Source organism: Lissotriton vulgaris, chromosome 7, assembly GCF_964263255.1.
Source record: "Lissotriton vulgaris chromosome 7, aLisVul1.2, whole genome shotgun sequence".
Taxonomy (NCBI): Eukaryota; Metazoa; Chordata; class Amphibia; order Caudata; family Salamandridae; genus Lissotriton; species Lissotriton vulgaris.
In genome coordinates this window covers 203,780,187-203,807,671 of record NC_141695.1, presented here as the reverse complement: position 1 = coordinate 203,807,671, position 27,485 = coordinate 203,780,187, and the positions used below count along the sequence as shown (strand labels likewise).

Sequence of the window (27,485 nt, the reverse complement as noted above, 5' to 3'; positions counted from 1 at the left end):
CTTAGGAAGGGGAGGAGGATTATTTGTCAAATATCCACGTTTTAAGCTGCTTTCTGAACGCTAGGTGGTTCTGGGTGAGGCGAAGGTAAGCGGGGAGTGAGTTCCATGTTTTAGCAGCCAGGTATGAAAAGGATCTGCCTCCCATGGTGGTCTTGTTGATGCGAGGTACAGTGGCGAGGGCTTGGCTGGAAGAACGTAGTTGGCGGGAGGGGGTGTAGAAGGACAGTCGAGAGTTGAGGCAATCTGGTCCGATGTCGTAGAGTGATTTGTGTGCGTGGGTAAGCAGTCGGAAGGTGATCCTCTTATTGACGGGTAGCCAGTGGAGGTCTTTAAGGTGACCAGAGATGTGTTCGTTGCGTGGGATGTCTAGTATGATCCTGGCTGAGGCGTTCTGGATTCGTTGGAGTTTCTTCTGGAGTTTGGCGGTGGTACCTGCGTAGAGGGTGTTTCCGTAGTCCAGTCGGCTCGTGACCAGAGCGTGGGTGACTGTTTTCCTTGTTTCGGAGGGGATCCAGCGAAATGTTTTTCTGAGCATGCGGAGAATGTTGAAGCAGGAAGAGGATACGGCGTTGACTTGTCTGTTCATTGAGAGTGAAGAATCCAGGATAACGCCTAGGTTCCGTGCGTGGTCTGTCGGGATGGGTGCTTTTCCGAGGGCTTCCGGCCACCAGGAGTCGTCCCAAGCAGAGGGGGATGTACCTAAGATGAGGACTTCTGTTTTGTCTGAGTTCAGTTTCAGACGGCTTTGTTTCATCCATTCGGCAACTTCTTTCATTCCTTCGTGTAGGTTAGTTTTGGCGGTGTTGGGGTCTTTGGTGAGTGATAGGATCAGTTGGGTGTCATCTGCGTAGGAGATGATGTTGAGGTTGTGTTGGCGTGCGATGGCCGCGAGGGGGCTCATGTATACGTTGAAGAGGGTGGGACTGAGTGAGGATCCTTGTGGTACGCCACAGATGACTTCAGTGGCCTCGGACTTGAATGGTGGGAGGCGGACTCTTTGTGTTCTTCCGGAGAGGAAGGAGGTGATCCAATCAAGTGCTTTTCCTTGTATTCCGATGTTTCTGAGGCGCTGAAGAAGGGTGCTGTGGCAGACTGTATCGAATGCAGCAGATAGGTCGAGGAGGATGAGGGCGACTGTGTCTCCATTGTCCAGTAGAGTTCGAATGTCGTCAGTTGCTGCGATGAGGGCGGTCTCAGTGCTGTGTTTTGCTCTGAATCCCGATTGTGAGGGGTCGAGGGATTTGTTGGCTTCGAGGAAAGCGGCGAGCTGGTTGTTGACGGCTTTCTCGATGACTTTGGCCGGGAATGGAAGAAGCGAGATGGGGCGGTAATTTTTGAGTTCGGTGGGGTCCGCTGTTGGTTTTTTCAGAAGGGCGGTGAGTTCAGCGTGTTTCCAGTTTTCTGGGAAGGTAGCGGAGTTGAAGGAGCAGTTGATGACGTCTCGGAGGTGCGGTGCTATGACGGAGTCTGCTTTGTTGAAGATGTGGTGAGGGCATGGGTCTTTGGGGGATCCTGAGTGGATGGAGTTCATCAGGCGGATGGTGTCCTCAGTGGAAATTGGATTCCAGGCGTGAAGGGTGTTCACGGGGGGAAGATGGTCAGCAGATGGTAGGGTGGGTTGGTTTCCGGGTAGGTTGTCAAAGCTGTTGTGGATGTCTGCAATCTTGTTGTGGAAAAAAGAGGCTAGGGAGTCACAGAGGGTTTGGGAGGGGGTGATGTCGTTGGAGTTGGCCGAGGGATTGGAGAATTCCTTGACGATGTTGAAAAGTTCCTTGCTGTTGTGGGCGTTGTTGTCAAGTCGATCCTTGAATGCGGTTTTCTTGGCTTTTCGGATCAGTTGGTGGTGAGTGCGGGTGGCGCTTTTGAAGGCGTCCTTGGTGCTGGTGGTTGGGTCTTTTTTCCAGGCATTTTCTAGGGAGCGGCAGAGTTTCTTGGACTTCTTGAGATCATCGTTGAACCATGAGGCTTTCTTGCTGCCAGGTTTTCTTTGACGTTTTTTCAGTGGTGCTAAGGTGTCGGCGGTGTTGGATAACCATAGGGTGAGGTTGGTGGCGGCTTCGTTGGCGTTAGAAGAGAGGGCTGGGGAGTTTCGAAGGAGCGATGCGGAGATTTGGTCTGTGGTGATTTTGTTCCAGTTTCTTTGCAGGGTAGGTTGGGGGTGGTTGATGGGTTTCGGCTTGTTGTAGGTAAAGTGAACGCAGCTGTGGTCGGTCCAGAGGAGGTCCGTAGTGTGGCTGAAGGAGACATGGTTGCTGGATGTGAAGATGGGGTCGAGTGTGTGACCTGCGATGTGGGTGGGGGAAGTGACTAGTTGTTTAAGTCCGAGGTTGGCGAGGTTGTCCACGAGGGTGGCGGTGTTGTGGTCGTTGATCTTTTCGAGGTGAAAGTTGAGGTCTCCCAGAAGGATGTAATCTTTGGAGGGGAGCGCATGAGGAGTAATGAAGTCCGTGATGTCTTCACTGAATTTTGCGCGGGGTCCTGGTGGTCTGTAGAGGAGGGTGCCTCTGAGTGTGGTCTTGGGGTCGATGTGGATCTGGAAGTGAAGGTGTTCGGAGTTGGCGAGGTTGGCGTCAGAGCTGGTAGAGATTCGGATGGAATTCTTATGGACGATAGCGATTCCTCCTCCTGTGTGGCCGGTACGGTCCTTACGTGTGATCTTATAGTCTTCAGGGATGGCAATGGTGATGTCTGGGGCGGAGGAAGCGTTCATCCATGTTTCTGTTAGGAAGGCGACGTCTGGAGAGATCGTGTCTAGTAGATTCCATAGGTCAATGGCGTGCCTGTGGACTGATCGGGTGTTGAGAAGGATGCATTGTAGGTGGTTGGGGTCGGGAATCTGTGGTGTGGTCGCGGCGGAGATGTTGTCGGTGCCGCTGAATTTGCAGGAGTAGCAGGAGAAAGGTCCATGGGTTTGGCCAGGGGTGGCTAGGACGCAGTTGGGGGAGCGGCCGGGGTTAAGGGCTAGGAGGGTGGCGGCATCGTAGGTAATGCGGGGGGGCTGGGAGGGTCGGGGGACAGGGGGTCTGGCGCTGGGCGCGGTCCAGGCGCGGACGGGCGTAGACGGGCTTACCTTTGGCGCACCTTCGGCGCGGGTTGGGCGCGAACGCTGCGCGTGGACGCTGCGCGCGGGAACTACTGTCATATATGGATAGTGGAGGGGGAGGGGCGAGGGCGTCTCAGCTGGGAGGCGGGGCGGGCACACGAGGACGACGACCACAACAAATAAACAAAATGGAGGCGGAGGGGGGGAACAGAGCGGAGCACAACGCGCAAACCACGATAAAACAGCAGAAACTATCACAACACAGCGCCAATGAGTCCAATAGCAACTGGGCACAAGCAGGCAAGACAAAAAGCAACTTTGCAGGCAATGAGCGGAGCGCTGAAGGCTGATGCGCAGATCGCGTTAAACACAGCACAGTCAAATAAAATACAGCGACAAAGATATTTAGCGCTAGCTAGGCACAGGCAGGCAGGTGAAAAGCAGCTTGTGAGGCAATGCAGCGCTACGATACCAGGTCTCAGCAGAGGCACTGGGAGCGACCACTCGGCTCGTCAGAGAGGAGCGAGTCACGGTGAGCGAAGGGTGAGGAGCGCTACTTCTGGTCAGTGGGAGGGCGTCTCAGCTGGGAGGCGGGGCGGGCACACGAGGACGACGACCACAACAAATAAACAAAATGGAGGCGGAGGGGGGGAACAGAGCGGAGCACAACGCGCAAACCACGATAAAACAGCAGAAACTATCACAACACAGCGCCAATGAGTCCAATAGCAACTGGGCACAAGCAGGCAAGACAAAAAGCAACTTTGCAGGCAATGAGCGGAGCGCTGAAGGCTGATGCGCAGATCGCGTTAAACACAGCACAGTCAAATAAAATACAGCGACAAAGATATTTAGCGCTAGCTAGGCACAGGCAGGCAGGTGAAAAGCAGCTTGTGAGGCAATGCAGCGCTACGATACCAGATTCTGGAAGAGATCCTGATCAAGCATCAAAATGACATTAAAGACCGCAAAGCAAGACAAATACGCAGAGATGAAGCGGATTATCGGGAAGGCAGAGTATTCACCTTCGCCAAAAAATATGACCAACAATTCCAAAAACCAGCTAGCAACCAACATACTGCCAAAGCTGGTGCGTCCAATATATCCTCAAGCAACACTTCTCTCAGTAGTGTTCCTGAAACTGAGAGTGAGCCAGAAGATAACACGACCGCCAATCAGGATCCTAGAACGATGCCAACAACCTCCGGAGCCAGCAATACTTTTTCTCGGGAAGTCAGGACAATGAAAATAACCAATCGCACAAGAGTAAACCAAACCTACACAAAACCCGCAGAGGCCAGAGAGGAGGACAAAGACGATTACAGAGAGAGACTGAGGTCCGGCAACAAGAAGTGAGAGATACACTTGATCAGGATGTACAGGTGATTAACCTTTCATCCGTAAACCTGGACAGACATATGATTTCTTTATTGAGCAAAGGTCTCAGTTTCAATCCTACGGATCAAGGTGATCCATGTAGGATGAAGATTGATTTGTTTAAATACATCAGAGGACTAAAACTAAAGAAGCATTTCTGGGGCACTCCAACGGAAAGTGCCACTTCAAATGAAGACCTAGAAGAGGTTTCCACCAACCCTATAAGTATTCAAGAGTTCCTGGCATCACACCTACTATTGTCAATCACGGATTTTGATGATCCTCCGAATTCATTCAACGACTTACTAACCGACTTGGAACTGAAGACCAACAGCACGATAGATAGTGGTCTAAAAAACAAATCTAAATGGACACCCACACTACCTAGTGGCAACACTATTGACACTTTTTACAAACTAGTATTGGAAGACATCAACAAGTATGAAAATAAAATCTTGAAACAGGGACACAAAAACAAAGACAATCTAACCAGAGAGGAGAGAATAGCATTAAAAACTCTGAGTGATAACCAGGACATTGTCATCCGCGAAGCGGACAAAGGGGGAAATGTAGTGGTCATGAATAGAATAGACTACAATGCAGAAATTTTCTCTCAACTTTCTGACAACTCTTGTTACCAAGCTATTCCCAGCAATCCAATGGGTCCTTTAACAATACTAATTAACAACTATCTGAGAGATTGGAAGGAGGCGGGTTTGATAAACGATGCGGAATACATGTTCCTAAAAGTCACACGTCCATCTTATCCGTGGCTATATACCCTGCCGAAAATCCATAAAACCGCTGCTTTTCCCCCAGGGAGACCAATTGTATCGGGGATTGGGGGTCCAACAGAAAGACTCTCCCAATACGTTGACAAATTCCTAAATCCACTGGTGAAAAATTTGCCATCCTATATACAGGATTCCAAACATATCTTGAGTATTTTGACAGACATCACATGGCAACCTGGATTGATAATGGCGACCCTTGACGTGGTTTCGCTTTATACTTCCATTGAACCAGACCTAGGATTGGGAGCTGTTACAAAAGCATTAAACACCAGACGAATCACACTACTTGAACATACCAAAATGCTGGTAACAATGATGGACATCATTTTAAATCAAAATTTCTTTGTATTTGATAAAAAATGGTACAGACAAATAAGGGGAGTAGCCATGGGCTCGAGGTTTTCCCCATCTTTTGCTAACATCTACATGGGAGCTCTTGAAGCTGATATGATCTGGAGCATTAAGGGCAGTAAATGGATTGACTACATATTGTACTGGGGTCGCTACATAGACGATTGCCTTTTAATATGGTCAGGAACAGAAACTACACTCAAGGAATTCTGTGTATATTTGAATGACAATGAGATGAATATGCGATTCACCACACATATCAGCACTTCTAAGGTGTCCTTTCTAGACTTAGAACTATACATCAAGGATGGTACTCTACATAGTAGATTATTCCGCAAAAAAACAGCATGTAACTCAATTCTTCATAGCAACAGTTGTCATCCTACTCATCAAATAAACGGAATCCCATATGGAGAATTTATGCGAGCAAGACGGAACTGTAGCGAAGAAAAAGAATTTGAAACATGTATACAAGATATGCAGTCCAGGTTTTCAAATAGAGGTTATAATCCTCAAATCATTTCTAAAGCAGACAAAAAGATAAAAAAAACAAGCCGGGAATCAACATTAGCAGTCAGACGCCCAAGAACTGATAACAGTCAGCAACCGGTGAGACTCGTCACTGACTTCAATGAATTGAGTCCTGTAGTACGTAAAAGTTTTCATAAACATTGGGGGATCCTTAGTGCAGACAGAACATTAACTAACGCTATAGGAAATCATCCTCAAATAACTTTTCGCAGAGGTAGGAATCTCAAGAATAGACTAAGCCCAACTGTGCCCAAAGTTACAAGGACTTGTGATTGGCTGACCCAAAAATCTAAAGGTTTCTTTAAATGCGGTATGTGCTCAATGTGCAGATGGGCAAACCATGGAACCAAGACATTCCGAGATCACAGATCTAAACAGTATACAATCAACACAAACATTAACTGCGACACAAAGTTTACTGTGTACATCATCGAATGTGCCTGCAAAAGCAGATATGTGGGAAGCTCAATTAGGGCACTTAAAGAACGCATCAGAGAACACGCAAGAGCATATGCCAACAAGGACCCAAGATACCCCATGGCTATACATATGGCCTCTTGTCCTTCACAAGGAGATATCAAATCATTTACCTTCTATGGCATTGATGTGGTACAACCTTCAGTAAGAGGTGGAAACAGGGAACTGCGCCTTAGAAGACAAGAAGCACTATGGATCATGCGTCTAGATACAACCAACAGACAAAATACGGATGATGAACTGCATTTCTTCTTGGGATCTGACTAATAGGATGATCCCTTTATCGGACAGGAAGTATTTATACTGTATGTAAAGAATTGTTCAGCTGAAACTCTAATGAGAAATGAAAAAATTGTTGTTATTTTGAACCGAATTCATTTGAATTTTCATTCTTCAAGGACATGTTTAAACTGTTAGTTGATGATGAATAAGTGAATCAATGTAGAAGTAATGACCATGCAAATGATGCCGAAACATCTTACCGAAGGGGATTACATCGCTACTAGTTATCCAAGATTTTGACGGTTCTGTTTTCTTTTCCTCCCATTAGGGAGTTGTTCTTCAATTTTCTGCCAATGTTCATCCACACCAATTTGAATTACTTTCAATTTATCGTGTTGGACTCTAACAGTAGTCCAATCCCCTATAGGGGTCACTCTTACCAATTTTCCATACCCTTAGCCAGCTGTAAAATAAATTATAAATAATTTAGATGACCATTCTTTTTAGCTTCCTTAAACACAAATCTTGGCAAGTCTGGGGGCTCCAATAACTATGAAACCACTTTTTAGAAATCAGAACCCCTTTTTACATGGCTTTCTTTCAGGAGCCGGAGCGCCCGAGCTAGACGTTAATTTAACCATTCTCTTATGCATCTGATACAAATGCGACTGATCTTGACCTAACAAACACTTATAATTCCCCCCCCCCCCACCGTTTTTCACCTTTTTTAGTTTCTTTGGATCAATTCATCAATGTACTGACCCGATATGTATTATAACCTATAATTCCCTTTTTATTTCCTTTCTTTGGGCTGTCATTGTGATTCCGCATAAGAGCAGGGCTATGATTGAAATGGCAGTAACTCTTCCATTTCTTGCCAGCAACTACACACACTGAGCACTCTAGTCTTTTTTGAAACTGCCCTTTTTAAATGGGCGGGATCCGCTGTTTGTTTGTTCCCGCACTTGGAAACTGAAGCTGCACCAAGCTTAACCACGGGCAACAAACGGGTAAGATTTTAAACGATCTCCGCAGAGATCACTGCCTTTCACCACACGCCTAGATAATTTACGAAATCTACCCATGGAACATATTCTTTTTGTTTTAATTCCAGCCCAAATATTATTGACGCTGTGAAATACTACACCCAACCTTTTATTAACGGCAACCGAACACCATCGGTGCCGTTCTCGTTCCAACAGAAAACTACCCGATAAGGACCGGGTCGGAATTATCACCGGTCACCCGGTGAGTCTAATTTACGAGTGATTCGGGATATATTCTCTTGTCAGTTAACGTTTTTTCATTGTACCAACAATCCCCGTTTCCTCTTTCTGATTGTGGTTTATTTATTTTTACTTCCAGACAACGCGCCTCGATCATTAAGATCAGGTAAACAAAACCCTCCCCCCGCCTCCCCTTTTTCACGCTCTCTTTTGCAGCTGCCTAATTAAACCCGTCGTTTTTGTAAAATTCTGTGCATAGATTGTAACAATCAAGCTTTAAATTTCAGTGATCCGTAGTGATATAATTAGGTGACACAGCTCTGACTGTTCGTATGCCGTGAATAGAACGGAAATCCTTACTGAGAAGTTAGGAGAAATAGACAGAGAATAATGTTATAGAATCAGGCTTTAAACCAACAATTGCTTAGTGACTGTGCTAGTTATCATTTATGTTATTGGATTTAATCGAATAAATGGTGTAGTAAGGAGTAAACATACGGTATTGATCTCAAAACGTATAAATGTAATTTACGTAGTGAAAACGTCAATGCAATGATAGTAGAGATTATGGTTTATTAAAGAACAAATTAATGGAGGATGGCTTTTTTCATGTTAAACGGCTAATTATCTACATTTTCCCTTTGGGCCATCCTTGTCAATGGGTATTTATTGTACTGCCAAACTTCGTAGGATGTGGTTATTTAAAACTTTGAGTGTCAGGCAAGATGAAATAACGTTGTTTGAATTCTGGACTACCTAAAGTGAAATACTTAATAATGGCAAGTCACCCCACAACACAATTGTTTGATTACTGAGGATTGGAACTATTGTTCACTTACTATAGGATTATCCAACCGTATACACGCCGTATGTCACTAAACACAAATCTATTGCACAGATATAGAGTTGAGAATATACAATTATAAGAACCCTTATGTGAACAAACATGGCAAAAGTCACTTTTTGTCTTTCTCCCACCTTCTTTGTTGGTATCCACATCACTGGTGTCCCTTCCCTCCACACATACTTCGTGTATGGTTTTTAAATTATCATTTTGATTATTATTTTTTTATTATCATTTGTCCTTTATACATCCCTTTTAGCCCTGAAGATTCACAGCCACATGCTGTGATGAAACACGTGTAGGCTAGAGTGACAGGCACAGTGATTCCTGAGAAGAGAACACTGTTGATTAATAAAACTTTTGAAAATTTACGTTTGGTCTGATCTATCCCATATGTATGACCACTTGAAGATTGAAATTCGATTTGATACACACAGTGTGCTCTGGATTCTTGTACGTCTCCAGTACTGCCCTGCATCCCCAGTACCATCCTCATATCATTCTCCTTACCCCTCCCTTATACCATGCTTCTCTATGTCCCGTCCCCAGTACAATTCTCCCATGATTCCTTTCTCCCTTCCCTTATACCATGCTTCTCTATGTCCCGTCCCAGTACAATTCTCCCATGAGTTCTCCCACCCTCCCTCACACCATGCTTCTCTCTATGTCCTGTCCCCAGTACCATTCTCCCATGATTCCTCTCATGCTTCCCTTATACCATGCTTCTCTGTATCCCATGCCCAGTACCATTCTCCCATGATTCCTCTCACCCTTACCTCATACTTTGCTTCCCTCTATGTCCAGTCCCATTCTCCCATGATTCTACTCACCCTCACCTTATACCATGCTTCCCTCTATGTCCCGTCCCCAGTACCATTCTCCCATGATTCCTCTCACCCTTCTTTATGTCAAGCTTCCCTCTTTGTCCCGTCCCCAGTAACATTCTCCCATGATTTCTCTCATGCTTCCCTTATACCATGCTTCTCTGTATCCCATGCCCAGTACCATTCTCCCATGATTCCTCTCACCCTTACCTCATACTTTGCTTCCCTCTATGTCCAGTCCCATTCTCCCATGATTCTACTCACCCTCACCTTATACCATGCTTCCCTCTATGTCCCGTCCCCAGTACCATTCTCCCATGATTCCTCTCACCCTTCTTTATGTCAAGCTTCCCTCTTTGTCCCGTCTCCAGTACCATTCTCACATGATTCCTCTCACCCTTCCCTTATACCATGCTTTTCTATGTCCCTTCCCCTGTATCATTCTCCCATGATTCCTATCACCCTTCCCTTATACCATGCTTTCCTCTATGTAGCGTCCCCAGTACCATTCTCCCATGATTCCTCTCACCCTCCCCTCATACCATGCTTCTCTCTATGTCCCCTCCCCAGTACCATTCTCCCATGATTATTCCCACCCTATCCTTAGACCATGCTTCCCTCTATGTACTGTCCCCAGTACTCCCCTGCATCCCCAGACCCCTTAAGTATGAGTAATCAGTGTAGACTCATTAATAATCACTGAAAGCGTTAGTGGGGTCCAGCTATGTGCACAGCCCCACCCCACCCGGCAGTGCTGCCAGGTTGTGGGCACAACGAAAGTTGAAGGTCATACCGCTTGATTCACTTTTCATTTCTTCTCATTTCAGGGCTGGGCAGTTTTCGTGGAACAGGAAGACAATGATAGCTGAGTTTATTCTGTGTTTATTTGTCGGTAAGTAAGGTTTCAGTTCCCTTCCCTGGAATGCGGAAGTGAGAATAGCCTTAGAAGTGAAACCCACCTCACCCAGTAGAGTTGTATGGGTATTGGTCCAGTTTGAAGGCTGCCGCTTGCGCCATCCAACAGCCGCAAACAGAAGCGCCGCGCAGCTTCCCTCCCTCTTCAGAGGAGCTGCACGACAGTCCATTTATTTATTTTATGCGATTTTATATAGCGCTAACATTACCCGAAGGTGTCAGAGCGCTTTACATAAGAACCAGTTGCGATACATAAGGAGTTAGGGTTACATGAGTTACATAAAAGAACAAATTGCAAATGTACAAGTGGTAAAGTCACACAAGGAAGAGATACAGACAGAAAAAATTGCAAATGTACAAGTTATAGAGTCACACAAGGAGGAGATCCAAACAAATATTTTTTTTGTTGCAAATGTACAAGTTGTAACGTCACTCAAGGAATAGATACAAATGAATAAGCTCTAAGAGCCACATAGGAATGGTAGAGAGTACAGGTCTACTACATATACTAGTGGTTAGAGTTATCTCTATATACATATATATACAAATAGTAGATTTTCTCAGGTCAAGACCCAAAAAACAAGGAGAGCAGAGTTCCATTAAGTGGGGTCAGAGGGGGGACATAGTAACAGCACCAAGGGAGGGTGGGAGAGATACAAGGGTATGAAGAAAAGGCAAATCAGAGGATCGACAAGGGGAAACGAGGAAAAAGGGGAAAGGACAAGGGAATGGACAAGATGGCGGTTCAGGGTCCAGAGAAAAGCGTCCGAGAACAGCAGCAAAATGGCAGGCAGGACAAAAGTAAAAAAGTCTATGAGAGTGACACGTGAGTATCAATTAGAGTGCCAAAAGAAGTCAGGGGGGGTACATAGTTAAATAAATCAAAGTCAGGAAGGGAGAGGAGGCGTGTAGGCTCGGGTCCACTGGAGTAACGTCGATGACAATCGGCCGGTCGTGGCTCCCGCGCCCCCATACCTGAGAAAAGCTTAAAGTTGATGATGAGGCGAGGCAGAATCCAGAAAGATAGCCTGCAAGGGGGGCAGCAGGGTGGCTGTGAAACTGGCAGGCAGCCGGTGTTCAATGGAGTCTCCAAACTCGAAGACAAGGCGAGGCAAAGTCCAGGAAGATAGCCTGCATGGGGGGGGTTGGGATAGCAGGGTGGCGGTGAAACTAGCAGGCAGCCGGTGGGGGCAAAGCTGTGCCAAGGCTGGCGCCACTTTCATCAGCTGCGACTCGGTCCGAGGCAGAAGCAGTGAACGGCAGCGGGACGCGGAAAGTCCCTCGCCAGTGCCCATCCGGGTGGGGGACGGCTGCGGGAGAACCCATGCCCGACTCCCCAACAGCCGAACCATGTGGCTCCACTGGACATCAGCAAAGATGTCCCGCTGTCCCGGGAAGAGGGGAGAACACGCCCCAAAGCCGTCCCCCATCATCCGGAGCCACATGGAGGAGCTGGAGCAGCGCCGAGGCTGGATGGGCACAGGAGGAGGGCAAGCTCTGAGCGCAGCGGGAAAGTCCGAGCGAGAGGCCTCAGCGGTGGGGGAATCCTAGCCCCGATGTCCGGCTGGGTAGGAGACGGCCTCGGCTATGGCCTCTCCGAGTCCGCTATCCGGGTACAGGAGGAGAGGGTGTAAGAAGGGGTAATTAGGAGTTAAAAGGTCTGGTGCTGCAAACACAGACCGGGAGCTCCCTGGCCGGAGCTCCTCACCAGGCGGCCATCTTGGTCAGATCTAGGTCTACGATCAGCCCACAGATTCGTTCACCTCCAAGGCTTGTCCCAAGCATCGTCAGGCACAGACTCCTCTGCAAGCCATACACACCTGTAGGTTCAAGTGGATTTTATCTCCGTGTCACAACTCGTCCTACAAAATGTGTACTTTCAGAAGAAAATCCTGCAACGCAAACACGTGCGTCCTCAAGTTACATTTACAGCGGCCATGACTCAGAACACACATTCATAGAGAGGTGAATCTGGTGAATGTGATCACAAGCATTTTTAAATGAAGAGTTGGGAGACTATTACTCTTAACTCTATGTAATGAAATGTAATTGTGCTTTTCTATGGCGCAGCTATCACTCCAGGGAGCATCTTGGCGCTGTAGCCCGTAGCCAGATGGAACAGGCCGGAAAACTACTCAAGCATCGGGCCCGGCATACTTATACCAAAGCTTTGCACGCGGTGTCCGTATGATTGAAAATCCAGGTTTTCAAAGCTTTCCTAAATAGGTTCTCAGTGGGGATTTGCCGCAATTGTCTAGTGCCAATTCTGTGACCGAGCCCACCTCCCTTTGTTGATTTTCAGATACAATTCTATCCGGTTGACGACGGCCTTGTTTACTGATCCTCCAAGCTACCAGCAACATTTACTTCCAAAGTTAATGTTAGTGAGATGAATGTAAAGTCTTAAGTCAAAGAATATTTAAAGCTCACCTTTTCAGATATGGTCCTGACCATTGTGCAAATATAAGTTTCCTTATGCGTGCCAGATAAAGACAGTACAAGGTGACCCTGCACCACTGGTGGCGGACTGGCCCCAGTCTTCTCACTAGCAGTCAGCCTCACAACATCAAAGGTGAGAGGCAGGTTTCCTCTCTAACCAGAGTCCTGGTTCTCAGTTTCTGATGGGAAGGGGGCTTCCCATGCCTTCTTGGCTTTAGGGGTAACCTTATCAAGCAGTCATGACCAGTTCAAAGGAGGCGAAGTCAGGGTGGAGTGCAACACACATTACCCTGTAGCATAAAAGCTAGAAATGGCTAGTGAGGGTGCTATTTTACAATAATATTAACTTGTTAGCAATACCTCGAAATGTGTTTCACTACCAGTGCATCATAAGCATTGGTCAAACGACTGAAATCCTATAACTTGAGCAATAAATCACATAATGAAGTGCAGTTTCAAACCCATAGTTTCACAAACTGAAATGCTTTTAATCACCAACTGATCATGAATGCTGAGCAGGTCATACAGAAAGAGGATACGGGTGATCACAGACTTCCAACCAACTCCTAGCAACACTCTATACACTGTTTACTGTCTCTAACAAATCACCAGATAGCCTATGAACATGCACAGTACAACTGAGACTACTTGGAAAGGAAGTCAAGAAGGTCTCACAGTCCTAAACCAGCATATTTCATACCTGGGGGGCTGAGCTTAACAGGTCGCTTCAGATTTGGATATCTTGAGGACTGGGCATTTTAGCAACGCCAGGTCAGCGGCTCCAAACCCACAGAGGACCACCCTCAGCATACACAACGTACCCCTCATAACATGGCCCCCTGAGAGGAGTATATGCCACCTTCTAGGTGAAGCCAAATCCAGACTCTAAACATACCATAGTGCCCAATGTCAGTAACATCTGAAAATCTGGGCTGTTGTCCCTCCACTATCCTGAGCCCATTCCAACCAATAGAATCGTCCAGCTTTGATCATGTTAGTCTTTTCAGAACTGGCCGACTCTTTCAAAAATCTCCAGGCCTTTGATTGAGACCTTGCGATTTGTGTATAGGCACACATACATGTGGTCTTCATTAAGTTTATCCAATCTAAATCTTTCCCGGATTCATGGCATTTCCTATTCCTTTACCCTTCATGTGAGTGAGCTACTGCTTTCCCTCCTCTACGCATAAGGGTTGTGATACCTTCCAACTTCTCTCCCTGTATCCAGGAGAGGCATTTCTCCTTCGTTCCCATCCTCAGCTGTTGAGAGGTTAGTACAAGAGCCACAAATATCCTCAGTAAACTCATTGCCACTATTTGCCTAAAATCCTTGCCAGTGTTAAATGATACAACACTATATATACACAAAACCAAGGAGTATCACGTATTTCGAAAAACATATTTTCAAAAAGTCATGTGTAGACAAAGTTCATATTCAAAAGAAAACTCTTTAAAGCAGGCTTTGCTTCTTCTTTTCAATTTTTATTTGTTCTTTTTCACTTCAAGTATGATTTTGTTGTAGTGGCCTTTGCGGTGGACCACTCCAATTTGAGTGTCTAAATAAGTTTTACTATTGCACACACTAAATACTAATCTCTTGAAGTGCAGGCAAGTAGGTGACTCTCGCCGCATTGTATAGTATTGTTTAAATGATACAACATTCAATGAGTTTGTATCACAAGTTTGACATACATGAGTAATGTTGTTGCTCATTTTGTCTATCAAAAGTACACACAGCAAGGCTGCGCTATTTGATTTGTACTTACACAGATGTATCATTTTTTATTATCAGCATGCTTGGACACCACTGCAGGGTCGTTGAGTCAGATGATTACTAAACATAACTTGTTTTATTTTGCAGGATATACTTGCACTACATTTGTCAAGAAAGCCAAGTTTCCTACACCTGTCAATGCCTGGGAGGGTGCTTGTGCTTTGCTGAAATGTGAATATATTCTGATCGGAAGTGGGAAGCAACTGAGTAACTTGACCTGGTACAAGGATCCAGTCTATAATTCTGAAGAAAAAAAATGGGAAGGAACTATAGTGTATACCCACTGGAGAGATGAACAAACCAGCACGGAGCCCTTCGGGAGCCGCGTGAGGTTCCAAGGGGATGTAACAAGTGACTGCACACTGCTCATACAGGAAGTACGGGTGAATGACAGCGGCCATTATGGAGTCAGGCTGGAAGAAGGAATCACCAACAAGTGGATGTCACAACAACCGTATCTATTTCTTAACGTCACTGGTAAGGCATCTGACATGCTTTCACAATCTCATGTCAGTGTTTTGGATTTGTGGATTCTGAATGGTGTTTATAATATCAGCCTATTAAATATTTCAGGGTCAGTTTTCTAAAACTGCTCGATAGCTCACTTGGCATGCATGCACACACAAAGAATTATGAAATTGCATATACTACTAATAACAGGAAATTATGTCGCTGTAAATTTCACAAATACCGCGGCCCAAAGTAAAGTACAGGTGCATTGTCCCTATTTGAACCTCTGCGCACCCAGATATAAGCAGATATTTTAAGGAGATGCAAAAGTATTAGAGGTAGTGAAAAAGTAGCAATTTAGAGTTTCTGCTCTATGTTTTAGAAATAACTTCTTTACAAAATTATACCAAACTTGTCATGAAGATAGGACTTCACCCAATGTCATTTTTGTTTGGTTTGATGTTGAAATCATTCAGAGGTTTTTGAAAAAGCTGTGTAGAAAAACGGGCCAGATGCTACATGGAAGTGTTGATGTTTAGTATATTTGACCACTGCATGCCATGAACAAACCGATAGTCAATGGACGGTCATTGAAATAAAAAATTATTTTGGTTGGCCCTGTTATGCAGTTCCTATGAATTTAGTAGGAATGTGTATTTAGAACAACAAATCCTCATACTACAGAGAAGTCTTCTGATATAATCAGTAATGGTTGGTCTGTTTGGCTGGCTCACAGTACCACGTCTAAGCCCCTGACCTTACAGATTTATCCAACTTTTCAGTGGCCTCGAACATGACTGTTAGAAATTGGGTTACTCGTTGAATGGGGGATGAGCCCTGGTCAAGCAGCAACCACAATCCTAGTCGGGGTAAGAGGCAGGCAAACCCTAAACTGCCATGTGCTCTCCCTCTGGTAGCTCCGCACAGAGCAGTCAGGCTAAATGTAGAGAAATGTGTAAAGTATTGTACAACACTTCAAACAATAAAAACTGTGAAAACACCACACAAAAAGATCCCACACCAGATTTAGAAAAACGGAATTAATTGTAATAAATAAAACAATACCAAAGCAACAAACATCAAATCAGGGAAACCGGAGATATTGAATTTAACATTTTTTGGGAGAAATAGTGCCAAAGAGCACAAAGAGCTAACAAGGGACTGGGAGAAAGTCACAAGTTCAGGCCAACCGTGATGGAACGTGGGCCAGCTACAGGGACCTAGTTGGGCTTGCTGAATAAAGTACCTTAAATCTAGATTGCTGAGCATTGCATGAATTTAAGGTGAAGAAGCGTCTATCAGTCAAAGCGATGCACCGGTTCCGAGATACAACAAGGGTGTGGTGCCATGTCCTTTTGTGTCGCTGTCAAGGATCCCGTTGATAGGGCTTTTGATATGAAGACTGAGCGTCAAGAATGTGGCTCGCAGCTGCCAATTCACCAATTCTGTGGAGCTGTAAGGCTGTGGTGGCATCAAGCTGCCATCGAGCGATGTGAGAACCTGAGTCGGAGATGTGCCACACAGTTGGTGATGCGTCCGTTCCAAAGACTCAGAGGTCACTGCAGCCCTTCTGCACCAGGCCCAATCCATGCAGCAGAGGCGATGCGTTGGTTCTGCTTGAGGATGCACCATTCAGCCGAGGAGATGCATTGGTTCCGCTGGTAAGCTCCTTAGGCCCAACTCCAAAGGTACAAGACTAGGATTGCACCAGTTATTAGGGTACACTGATAGCTGGTAGAGTCTAGGTGCAGATGCAAGGTTGTTGGAAGCCTGTTATGTGCCTGAGGCAGAGTCCAGCAAACTAGCCGTTGGAGACACGTAATCAAGCGATGCAGGTCCAATCTGTAAGAAAGTTCCCTCTTTTTGCATGGTTGCCCCCACTTTGTGCCAAACTGTTGATGTGTTTTGACTGAGTGTGCCCTGGATTCCTGCCAACAGGTACCCAGGGCCTATGTTCTTTCTCTAAACTGCATTGATACAAAACCCAATTGGCATTCTTTTACCACATGTAAGTCACTTGTAAATGGTACCATAGGTACCAAGGGCACTGTGGCCAAGTAAGGCCTCTAATAGCTGCAACACTTATTGTGCCACCCTTAGAGGCCCTGTACCTTTACACCCACACACTGCCATTGCAGGCTGCATGTTTTGGTGCAGAACAAAGTGAAGAGTCGACATGGCACACATCCCTGTGTGTCATGCCTACAACCCACTGCCCTGACATAGGTAAGCCACAGCTCTACCTGGGTGCACTATACCAATGGTGAGGGTACAGGTGCATGATCCCTGTACCCCTACAGGTGTTTAAACCAATTCTAGGACATTTTAAGTGCAATAATGCCATTAGGAGTATATCGAGCTGGGAGTTTGTCATTACGAACTCCACAGCACCAAAATGGCTTTACTGAACACTGAGAAGTTTGGTATCAAACTTCTCAGGACATTAAACGCACTCTGATGCCAGTGTGGGATTTAATGAAAAATGCACTCGTCGGACATCTTTGAGATGCCCCCTGAAAAATGACCTAACTCTAGTGTCCTGGCTGTGTGGCTGCTTGCCAGCTGCCACCACCAGACATGATGCTTAACCCCTGGGTCGAGAGCCTGCAGCTCTTGGGGTTCTGAAACAATGCACATCCTGAGCGGAGGTGCCAAGCCTCCTCCCCCAGAATGGGTAGGGTCCATGAAGGGGAAGCTTCAAAGGCATGCTGCCTTTGTGAGCTACCACAGCCATTTGCTTCTTCCAGCAACTGGCCCCAACGGTTCTGACCCCCACTTCGGGCAGGAGAATCGGCGGAAAACCAAGTGAGGAAGAGAGGTGCGCCCATCTTTGCAACCCCACCCCTCAGGTGGGGGAGGCAAGATGAAGCACAACTCTCAGTCACTGTCATCTTGCAGATGGGGGGGTCCCAGCCAGCCAGAGTGAGGCATATGCCCTCTCCCACAGTGGGAGGGTGCTACAGTGCTTTCTTGGGGTGTACCTACCCCAAGGAAGGGACCCATTGGTCCTGACCTGTACCTACCTGTAACGTCCCTACATTTAGTATTTAGGGGCAACCCTGAAGCTTGCCTCCTCAGACAAGAGCCAACCAGAAAAAGAGAAGAAAAGGGACCGAAGAAGTCACGGTGAGCTAAGAAATAGAGGACCCACACTGACCATGCCCAGGCCCTACCATCCTGTCCCCACCTAAAACCTGCTCCAGCAAAATCCCTGTCTGTCATGCAGCCAGCAGCCCCCAAGTACCCAGAGGACCTGCCTTGCCTTTCCAAACCAAGACTTTGTCTCCTCTGAGCACCAAATTTGTTCACCCACAGACTCTAACTCCGGCCAAATCCGTGAGTTTGCACCACGTTGCACCCAACTGCCATGGCCCAAATTCAAGTGGCCCACCACCACAAGGAGGTCTCCCTGACAATCCTGACCCGACATCTATTGATCTCTGACCTGCCTTGAATCTCCAATCGATGGCTGCAGCCCCTTTCTGGAGGATCCCCCGACTGCGACCGGAGCTGGTAAGAAAAGCCTGACACCTAAAGACACCCCTGCACCCGACGTCCCACTGCCTTGGGTGGCACAACCGATGGTGTCCCAGCATCCCCAGTTATCCCAACTTACCTCTCTAACTGGTGGTCACCTCCAGTAGATCTTCGTCTCCGAGCCTACAGTGTTTGTTGCAACTGGAGAATCTCCACTGAAACCAACAGGGCACCCAACGCCAAAACAGCACCCTGCACCCAGCCGCCGCTGTGGATGCACCTTGGATGCTAAGTCGGATCCCCTTTTGCCCTGAGCCTAACACCAGGAGCTTTGCTCCTATAACCTTGTGGCCTGCTCAAAGGCAGCCACCAACCGGAGGTCCCCTATCCCCCACTGGATAACATTAGGCCTCAAAACTATGCACCCGGCCCCCCTGGTGCCGCTGAGGGTGCTTGAAGAGTGCATCCTTGACCCCGGAGGCACCCTGGTGCTAACCCTAGAATACAAACTCCCACAATAAAGTACTTACCTGTAAACCGCTAACTTAATTTCCTTCCGTAAGATTGCATTGACTGCTTTTCTTTGGAAAATCTTCTGTGTGGATTTGGTTTGTATGAAAACTTGAGAAACTGCTCATATACAAAACTGTATTACTTACCTTTTGTCTAGGAGATCTACCAGTGTGATATCTAAGTACATCACACTGGATAGCAAAAATATCTCAAAAAGTAATCCAAGAAGTAACATGCACAGTAATCTGTAAAGCGAGTGCAAAGTAATTTCCAACTTTTGACTTACCTTTAAATCAACTACTGCATTTGAACCTGCATTCAACTGTAATTCACTGGATAAAAACTTGCAAAGTATTATTTCACTTACGTACACCAGGTTTGGCTTGGTTCTAGAAATAGAATATCTAAACTATATTTGTATACAAACAAATTGGTCTGAGTTCAGTCTTTGAGTGTGTGACATAATTTCTTGCCTGAGTTTGTACAATAAATACTTAACTGATAAAGTCTTACTGGTCGCCCACACTACCACAAATAGAGAGTAAGGTGCTATCTACTTTTACCTATGCCTACCTTTCGGGTTCCACTGGACTCTGTGCACACTATACCTCATTTTGGTATAATATATAGAGAGGCAGCTTCCTACACAGTCCTTCTCATCCAGTCAAGGAGGTCAGCAGGTCAGCAGGGCAGCAGTTATTCCAGAGCAGCAGTCCAGAAGAGTGGCAGTTCTTGAGTTGCACCTCAGTCCTTCTTCCTGGCAGACTATTCACAGGTCCAGAAGGGTACTGAAGTGGTGGTGTCCCCGGTCCGGTACCTAATAACCCAGTATTTGTAAAGCGCAAACTAATCACCCCTAAAGGTCTCAAGGTGCTGGGGACCGTCAGGGAGATAAAGTGAGATATTGCCCAGAGTCACTTGGTGCTGGGCTGAGCTGCCACCAGTGTTGGGGAACGAACCATGAGCCCCGTGCTCCGGAGTCAGCCGCCCTGGCCGCAGCGCAACACCTCTCCCTCTACTCCACTACTTATACCCAGTAGTGCCTTGAAGTGGGGGGGACTTCAAAGACAAGCCTTTGAAGTGCACAGAAGTCCTGCCCTGTCAGCCCTGGCTCCAGGATAACTAGAACAGATTAGGCTGTGCTTAGTGTGGGGACAGGACACAGTCTATTTAGGTATAAGAGAGGCTGGGTTTAGCTTCTCCCTCCTATCCTGTTTAGACAGCCCACTCACTCACACATAAGGTCTTATTGTGTTATATTATCTGATTTGTAAAGCGCATGGCTGCCCCAGCGACGGGGCATCCCAGCACTAAAATACTCCATTAAAAGACTAAAAGAACTCAGGGGAAGAGCCAGGTCTTGACGGCCTTCCTAACACCCTGAGATCCTGAGGGTTCCTAATGGCGCTAGGGAGAGTGTTCCAGAGGGACGCAGCTAGCACACGGAAAGAGCCTCCTCCTGCTCATGCTTTTGTAACACGTGGTGCACACCCGAAGTTGGAGGGATGAGCGAAGGTCATCTTCAGGCTTATAAGGAGTGAGAAGGTTGGTTAAAATAGAGGGGGCCTGGGTATGAAAGATTCTGTGTACAATGCACAGGGCTTTGAACTTGATTCTTTTTTCCACCTGAAGCCAGTGTAATTTCCGCAGATACTTAGAAGTAGAGCAAGGCGCCGAAGGGCAAATATGGAACGAGCTGCGGCGTCTTGCACCCTCTGTGATCTCGAAATGCTGACCTTGTTAGCACCCAGATACAAAGAGTTACAATAGTCCAGTCTAGAAAGGATGGTGGACTGGACAATAACTTGATGAGTGTTAAAGTCAAAGAAACCGAGTAGTGGCCTCAGGCCGGGTAGGAGACTGAAGCAACTGCCTGCCACTGATTTAGTCTGGGGTTGAAAGGTGAGACTGCTATCTAGCAACAAGCAATGATTTTTTACAGTGTCTTTAGGAGTAGGCTAAATTCCCAGGGCCGCAGGCCACCATTGATTGTTCCAATTTTGGGTGTCCTTGCCCACCAGTCGGATCTCAGATTTAGTAGTGTTAAGCTGCAAGCAATTGGTCGTTTTCCATTCAGAGATGCCCATCATGTCCTCACGAAATCTGGTGACATGCAGATCAGAGGTGTTGGATAGCGAGATGACCAGCTGAGTGTCATCAGCATAACAGATCATGGAGAGGCCTCTGCTTTTAGCTAATTCTGCCAGGGGCTGGACATAGATATTAAAAAGTGTCCAAAGTGTGCAAATCACCATTAGAAAAGGATGCTAGATTAAAAGGAAAAGGACTGAGTATAAGCTCCATAACAGCCCAGATAGCTGTTTGGCCTTTCGTCCACTTTGGAATCCGTGGACGTAAAAAGAGTTCGCAGAACATAGTGATCTAATGGGCAACCAAGGCCAGAACCTTTGATGCAGATGCTCTGCTCACAATGTGATGAAATGTTGACAGTCCACAACTCTGTGTTGAGAAAATAGCACATGTATACAGTGAGGATGTACACCCTATGTAGACACGATAGAGAGGACCGAGTAGAAAAATTCTGCATGTCTAAAAATGCAATGATTGTGTTTACATGAGTGAAGATCTGGGAGGCCCATTTCCTGGGAGTACTTCCAGCAAGCTAGCATGTCTGATATGGTTACAATCATTTTAAAATTATAGAACTCACCTTCCATGTTGAAAAGGTAGCAGTCACTCATCATTGTTTCAATGGGTTCTGATGAAATGGTAAAGGGAATAGGCTGACAACCTAAATCCAAGCCATTGCAGACATGGTTTCCAATCCTAGACATCTCTGTGACAGTCTAATGGATTCTGGCTGTTGTAGTCTTGTTTTGCTCCCTTTGACCAGACTAGACTAAAGCAATTGCAGACAATGATATGTAGGTCAGGAACTCAGAACCGAAGGTAGTGTCTCTAATGACTTAGAGGAGGAAACCCTAAAAGGGCATGGAGTGTGGAACAACACCCTGCACACAGTGCCAACTGTACACAGGTGAACGGATGTATGACGTTAGCACGCATACTATTACCACGCATACCTTTACAACGCGGTATTTACAACGAATACCGTTACAACGCATAGCGCTTTGAGGTGCTGGATAGTGGTAAGTATAATTTTATATTCCAACTCCAGTCCCCGTGGACACTAGGGAAGGTGTTGGATATAAAATTAAACTTATTCCCTATCCTAGAGCGCCCCCCAGCGCAATGCTTTGTAATGGTATGCGTGGTAATGCCTGCGTTGTAATGGTAGTGCGTTGTAAAAAATGCGTGCTAAACGTACCATCTCCAGGTGAACATCATGGCTTGTGTCTTTTAGGGCATAGATAATGTGCATGGGGCATCTCTGAATGTAATGAATAAATTAACATTTATAGAGCGCACAGATACACAGGAAGAGTGTCCTGACGCTAAAATGACTGTATCAAACCAACAGCAACTTCTAAAAGCGGGAGACCAGGATTAAACAGCAGCTAGAAAAGAGGAGAGTTAGATTAGTTGCGTAATAGCCAGGTTTTAAGTCTTTTCCTAAAAACGGCTAAGTCAGTCACAGTTCTGAGTGACAGTGGAATAAGGTTCCAGGCCTGGGCTCCCAGGAACCTAAACAAATGATGGCCTGATATGGCGCGGGGTATCCTGGGTTTGGATGCCATGCTCATAGTAGAAGACCTCACGGTTCCAGGTGGCACATAATGCATAACTCTCCTTTTGGGATACTCTGGCCCCTTCCATGACGGGCCATGAAAAATAACACCAGAGCTTTAAAACTGATCCTCTTTTTTACTGGGAGCCATTGTAATGTCTTGAGGTGCGGGGAAATATGAGTCCTGGGTTTAAGCAAGAGAACAACTCTGGCGGCTGTAGCTCGCACGACTGTGTTGAACGACCTAATGAAAGCGGAAGAAACTTTGAGGGACTTGGAGCGCCGCAGGCCGGCTAGGCCAGATTTACAGGCCCAGTTATTGGCAGCGAAGGAAGTGGTTGCCACCGAGACAGAACGTTTAAGGTGTTATGACTACAGGCAGTATATCATCAGGGCACATGCAGAAAGGGACAAGGTGGGTACCCTCTTGGCCAGACTAGCTAACCCGGAACTTAGGGGCTGCCCGATCCTCAGCATTAATAATGCGCAGGGAGAAATGGTGTACTCCCAGGCAGCGGTATCGGAACGTTTTAGGGGGTATTATGAGGAATTATACCAGAGTCAGCTGGGAGTGGGGGTTCAGGACATTGCGGAATACCTGGAGGAGAGGCAGCTTCCGGTCCTGGACGAGGAGGACGCGAAGGAGCTGGGTAGCCCGATCACGCTCACGGAAATACGGGTGGCCATCAAACATATGGCCCGCAACAAGACGCCCGGGGTGGACGGCCTGCCGATTGACTTTTATCAACAGTATGTGGACAGCTTGGCTCCCAGGCTGCTGGTGGTGTATACGGAAGCTTTCGAGGCGGGGGCATTGCCTGGGTCCATGCGGGAGGCCTTGATTGTACCGCTCCTAAAGCCTGGCCGGGATGCCGCGGATGTGAGGTCTTATCGCCCGCTATCCATGCTGACGGTAGATTATAAGATCCTGAGCCGAATCCTAGCCACCAGGCTGGCCCCACATATGACGGGCCTGGTACACAAGGACCAGGCCGGGTTTATACCCACGAGGAGTACGGCGTTGAATATCCGCCGCCTGGTGGGAATAATGGACGCCATCTTGGACGGGGAGGGAGCTCCGGCGGTCCTGTCCGTGGACATCGAGAAGGCCTTTGATAGTTTGGAATGGTCTTTCCTGGATGGAGTGTTAGAGAGGTTTGGCATGGGCGAGGGGTTCCGCAGGTGGACGAGGGTCTTATATACCTCGGCAACGGCGAGAGTGCGTTTGGGCGGCCTAGTGTCTGCGGCGTACCCGGTGGGCAGGGGCACACGACAGGGATGTTCTCTCTCCCCCCTATTGTTTGCTCTGGCGATGGAACCCTTGGCGGTCCATGCGAGGTCAGGTGACAGGTACGCGGGGATAGTCAGCAGCGGGCAGTGGCATTATATATCGCTATATGCGGATGACTTGCTCCTGTACCTAGCTGACACCTCGGGGGCATTGGTCGGAGCGATGGATCTGTTGTCTGAGTTCGGCCGGCTGTCGGGCCTTAAGGTCAATGGGGCGAAGACTTGTGTGTTCCCGCTGCGAGCGGGATCGCCAGTCCCTGGCAGCGATTTGGGTGTGGTATGGGAGCCCTCTTGCATCACCTATTTGGGTGTTCGCATCTACCACGCGACTGCGGACCTATTGGAGGGCAACATTGGTCGCTGTGTCCGGGCACTGCGGGGCAGCTTGTCTTTCTGGTCGACCCTCCCGCTGACGGTTCTGGGTAGGATTGCACTGTTGAAAATGGTGGCGCTCCCCCGCTTCCTCTATTATTTCCGAACGCTGCCTGTCTGGATTCCCCAGGGGGTCTTTAGAGACCTGCGGTCAATGATTATTGGCTTCCTATGGGGGCATGGCCGCCGTAGAGTGGCCCTGAGCACGCTACTTCGCCCCAAGCTAGAAGGGGGCATGGCTGTGCCCGACTTCGAGCTGTATTATCTTGCGGCGCAGTTGCAGGTCCTTACACAGAACGTAGCTAGGGTGTTTCGGGGTCCAGAGGAGAACCGGGATCGGGGGATACAACGCCATGTGCTGTCCTACATCATCATGCAACAGAGGCTCGAGTTACGGGCCCTCACCATGGAAGAGCGGACGCTCCGGCTGTGCTGGCAGAGGAGCCTTCGGAGAGCGAGGGCATCGCGGCCTTATGCACCGGAGATCCCGATCGGAATGCTGACGGCTTTGCCGCACGGGGGAGATTGGTCCCCGTTGCTGGATTGGGAAGAGGCGGGACTGCAGGTAGTGGGCGACTTATACATAGACGGGGCTTTGGCGCCGTTCGAAGCGCTCCGGGACCAGTTCGGGCTGCCCGATGGGGGTTTCCTGCTACACGCGGCAGTGGTGGCTGCCATACAGAAGCACTGGACAGGGGGGCTCATGGAACCCTCAACGACTATGGCGTGCCAATATGTGGTGATGGCGGCAGGTACGTTCAAAGCTGTGACATGCCTCCATAATAGGATGCTGAATGAGGGACTGGAACCACTCCAAGGGCTCAAGGCTAAATTGGAGGTGAGCGTAGGCCGACCCATACCGGATACGGCATGGGGCCACATCCTGCGGCGCACGTGGAAGGGCACGAGAAATGCGCGCTTTCAGCAGGTACATTTCTATGTGCTTCATAGGGCTTATTTAACTCCTGAGAAATTACAGCGGTACTTTCAGGTGCCGGATGCTCGATGCCCACGGTGTTCGTCTCTGGGAGCGGACATGGACCATCTGTTTTGGGGGTGCTCACACCTGGGGACCTATTGGGCGGAGGTAGGGGAACTCCTGAATGAAGTGACTGATAGGGAGGTGGAATTCGATATGGCGGCGTGCCTGCTGCTCTGGTTCCCGCATACTAAACACACCAAGGTGACAAGCAAATTCATAGACCTGGGTCTGATATTGGCGCAGAGGGAAATATCGTGGCATTGGAAGTCCAGGGGGGGACCCTCACTGCGTAGATGGAAGAATGAACTGCTGCGGTGGTCTGACTGCGAGAGTGTGCTCCGGATGAAGCAGGCTGTCAAGATGGGGAATGAGAAGGCATTGGATGCGGCGCGTGCATGGGAGTTAGTGGTACAAGCTTTGCGTGATTCTTTGGTAGAGGATGAGGATGGTGAGAACTAAGCCGATGGACACCGCGGGGCGAACACAGAAGTATTGTACCACGCACTGTAGTGGATCCATCCAATTCGACAGGACGAGGCACACACCTTAGCAGTTGCCAGGGGAGGGGGGGCTTTGGGGGGGCTGGTTAACGGGAGTTTGGGGTGGGCCGGAAGCCATTAGATGGTAGCTCGTTAGGGCACCTTGGATCTACTAGGACAGTGGGTACTGTGTGGAGTGTGGAATAGCTGGGGAGAGCGGCCAGGCGTGACAACCCATAGCGCCTAGGGCAGGTCCCGACAAGGGCGGTACCACTGATTATCACTGGGATGGCTGACGGGAGTGATGTTGTGGGTGGGGGGTAAAAGCAGATACGCAAAACGACATTTCAACCATGGTCCCTATGGGACGTGCACCGTGATGTTTTACTATTGAATGAAGTAATATGCCGCCCGGCCTCCGGGATGCGGGCTGAATGGCTGTGTACGATTGGGATTTCTTATTGGACGAGGGGATATCACGAGTGAACTGGCTGATTAATTGTATCCTGTGGTTTATAATTCTGCAATAAAAATATTAAAAAAAAAAAAAAAAAACTCTGGCGGCTGTATTCTGGACCACCTGTAAGCGCTTGAGCAAATACTCCGGGAGGCTCAGGTATACGACATTGACATAGTCAAGTCTGGAGGTAACCAATGCCTGGACTACGGTCTTCCTGTGCTGAAGTGGCAAAAGGGTGAGAAATTTCCTCATCATCCGCAGAAGCCCAAAACAGGTGCCTACTACTGACTGGACTTGGAAACTCATCGAGAGAGTACCATCCATCATGATGCCCAGATTTTTAAGAGTTTTGCGCCTAGAGAGGAGGTGACATATCCGCAGGCCACCAGTGTTTCCACTCATCAGCGGACGGGGAACCACAAAAGATTACTTCAGATTTCTCTGGGTTAAATTTTAACTGGTTCCGCTTCAGCCACGAAAACACCTTCGAGAGCCATGTACTGACCTTCTCACGCTCTCTTATCGCAGGTAAAGATCCATTGTCGCAGGTAAAAAGGACCTGCGTGTCGCCAGTGCAAGAAATAATTTTTGCGCCACAATCCTCTGCCAGTGGTGCCAAGGGGGATATATATACGTTGAAGAGAGTAGGGTTCAGTATCGTTCCTCCAACTTTCAGACTGGAGATGTGGGCATCAAAGGGAGGAGTCCAGACTTCATGTCTTCTGTCCTCAAAGAAGGAGAATAACCATTTCAGAATGGGGCCGCCTATTCCAAAATCCTGTAGCCTGTCCAGGAGCCTGACGTGAGGAACGGCATTGAAGGCCGCAGCAGGTCTAATAAAATCAAAATGGCTTTACCCCCCTAATCCTGCTTCTCCTTAATATGCTCTGAGACCTCTAGCAATGCGGTCCTTGTACTATAGTTGGCTCTGAAACCCGACTGGCTAAAGTGAAGGAGATTATTTTTTCGGCGTATTCTGAGATCACAGTATTGACA

The 27,485-nt window shown here is 47.7% G+C and overlaps 1 protein-coding gene across 2 annotated transcripts in view; it reads left to right on the top strand.

Annotated features, from left to right (window-relative positions):
* Nucleotides 1-27,485, top strand: part of LOC147701197 (B-cell receptor CD22-like) — a 339,266-nt gene that overhangs the window by 88,860 nt on the left and 222,921 nt on the right. For both annotated transcript variants that reach the window (XM_086929941.1, XM_086929942.1), the window contains exons 2-3: nucleotides 10,517-10,581; nucleotides 14,905-15,294. In XM_086929941.1, the coding sequence (XP_086786067.1) occupies nucleotides 10,517-10,581; nucleotides 14,905-15,294 (455 nt within the window). The remainder of the gene's footprint in view (nucleotides 1-10,516; nucleotides 10,582-14,904; nucleotides 15,295-27,485) is intronic.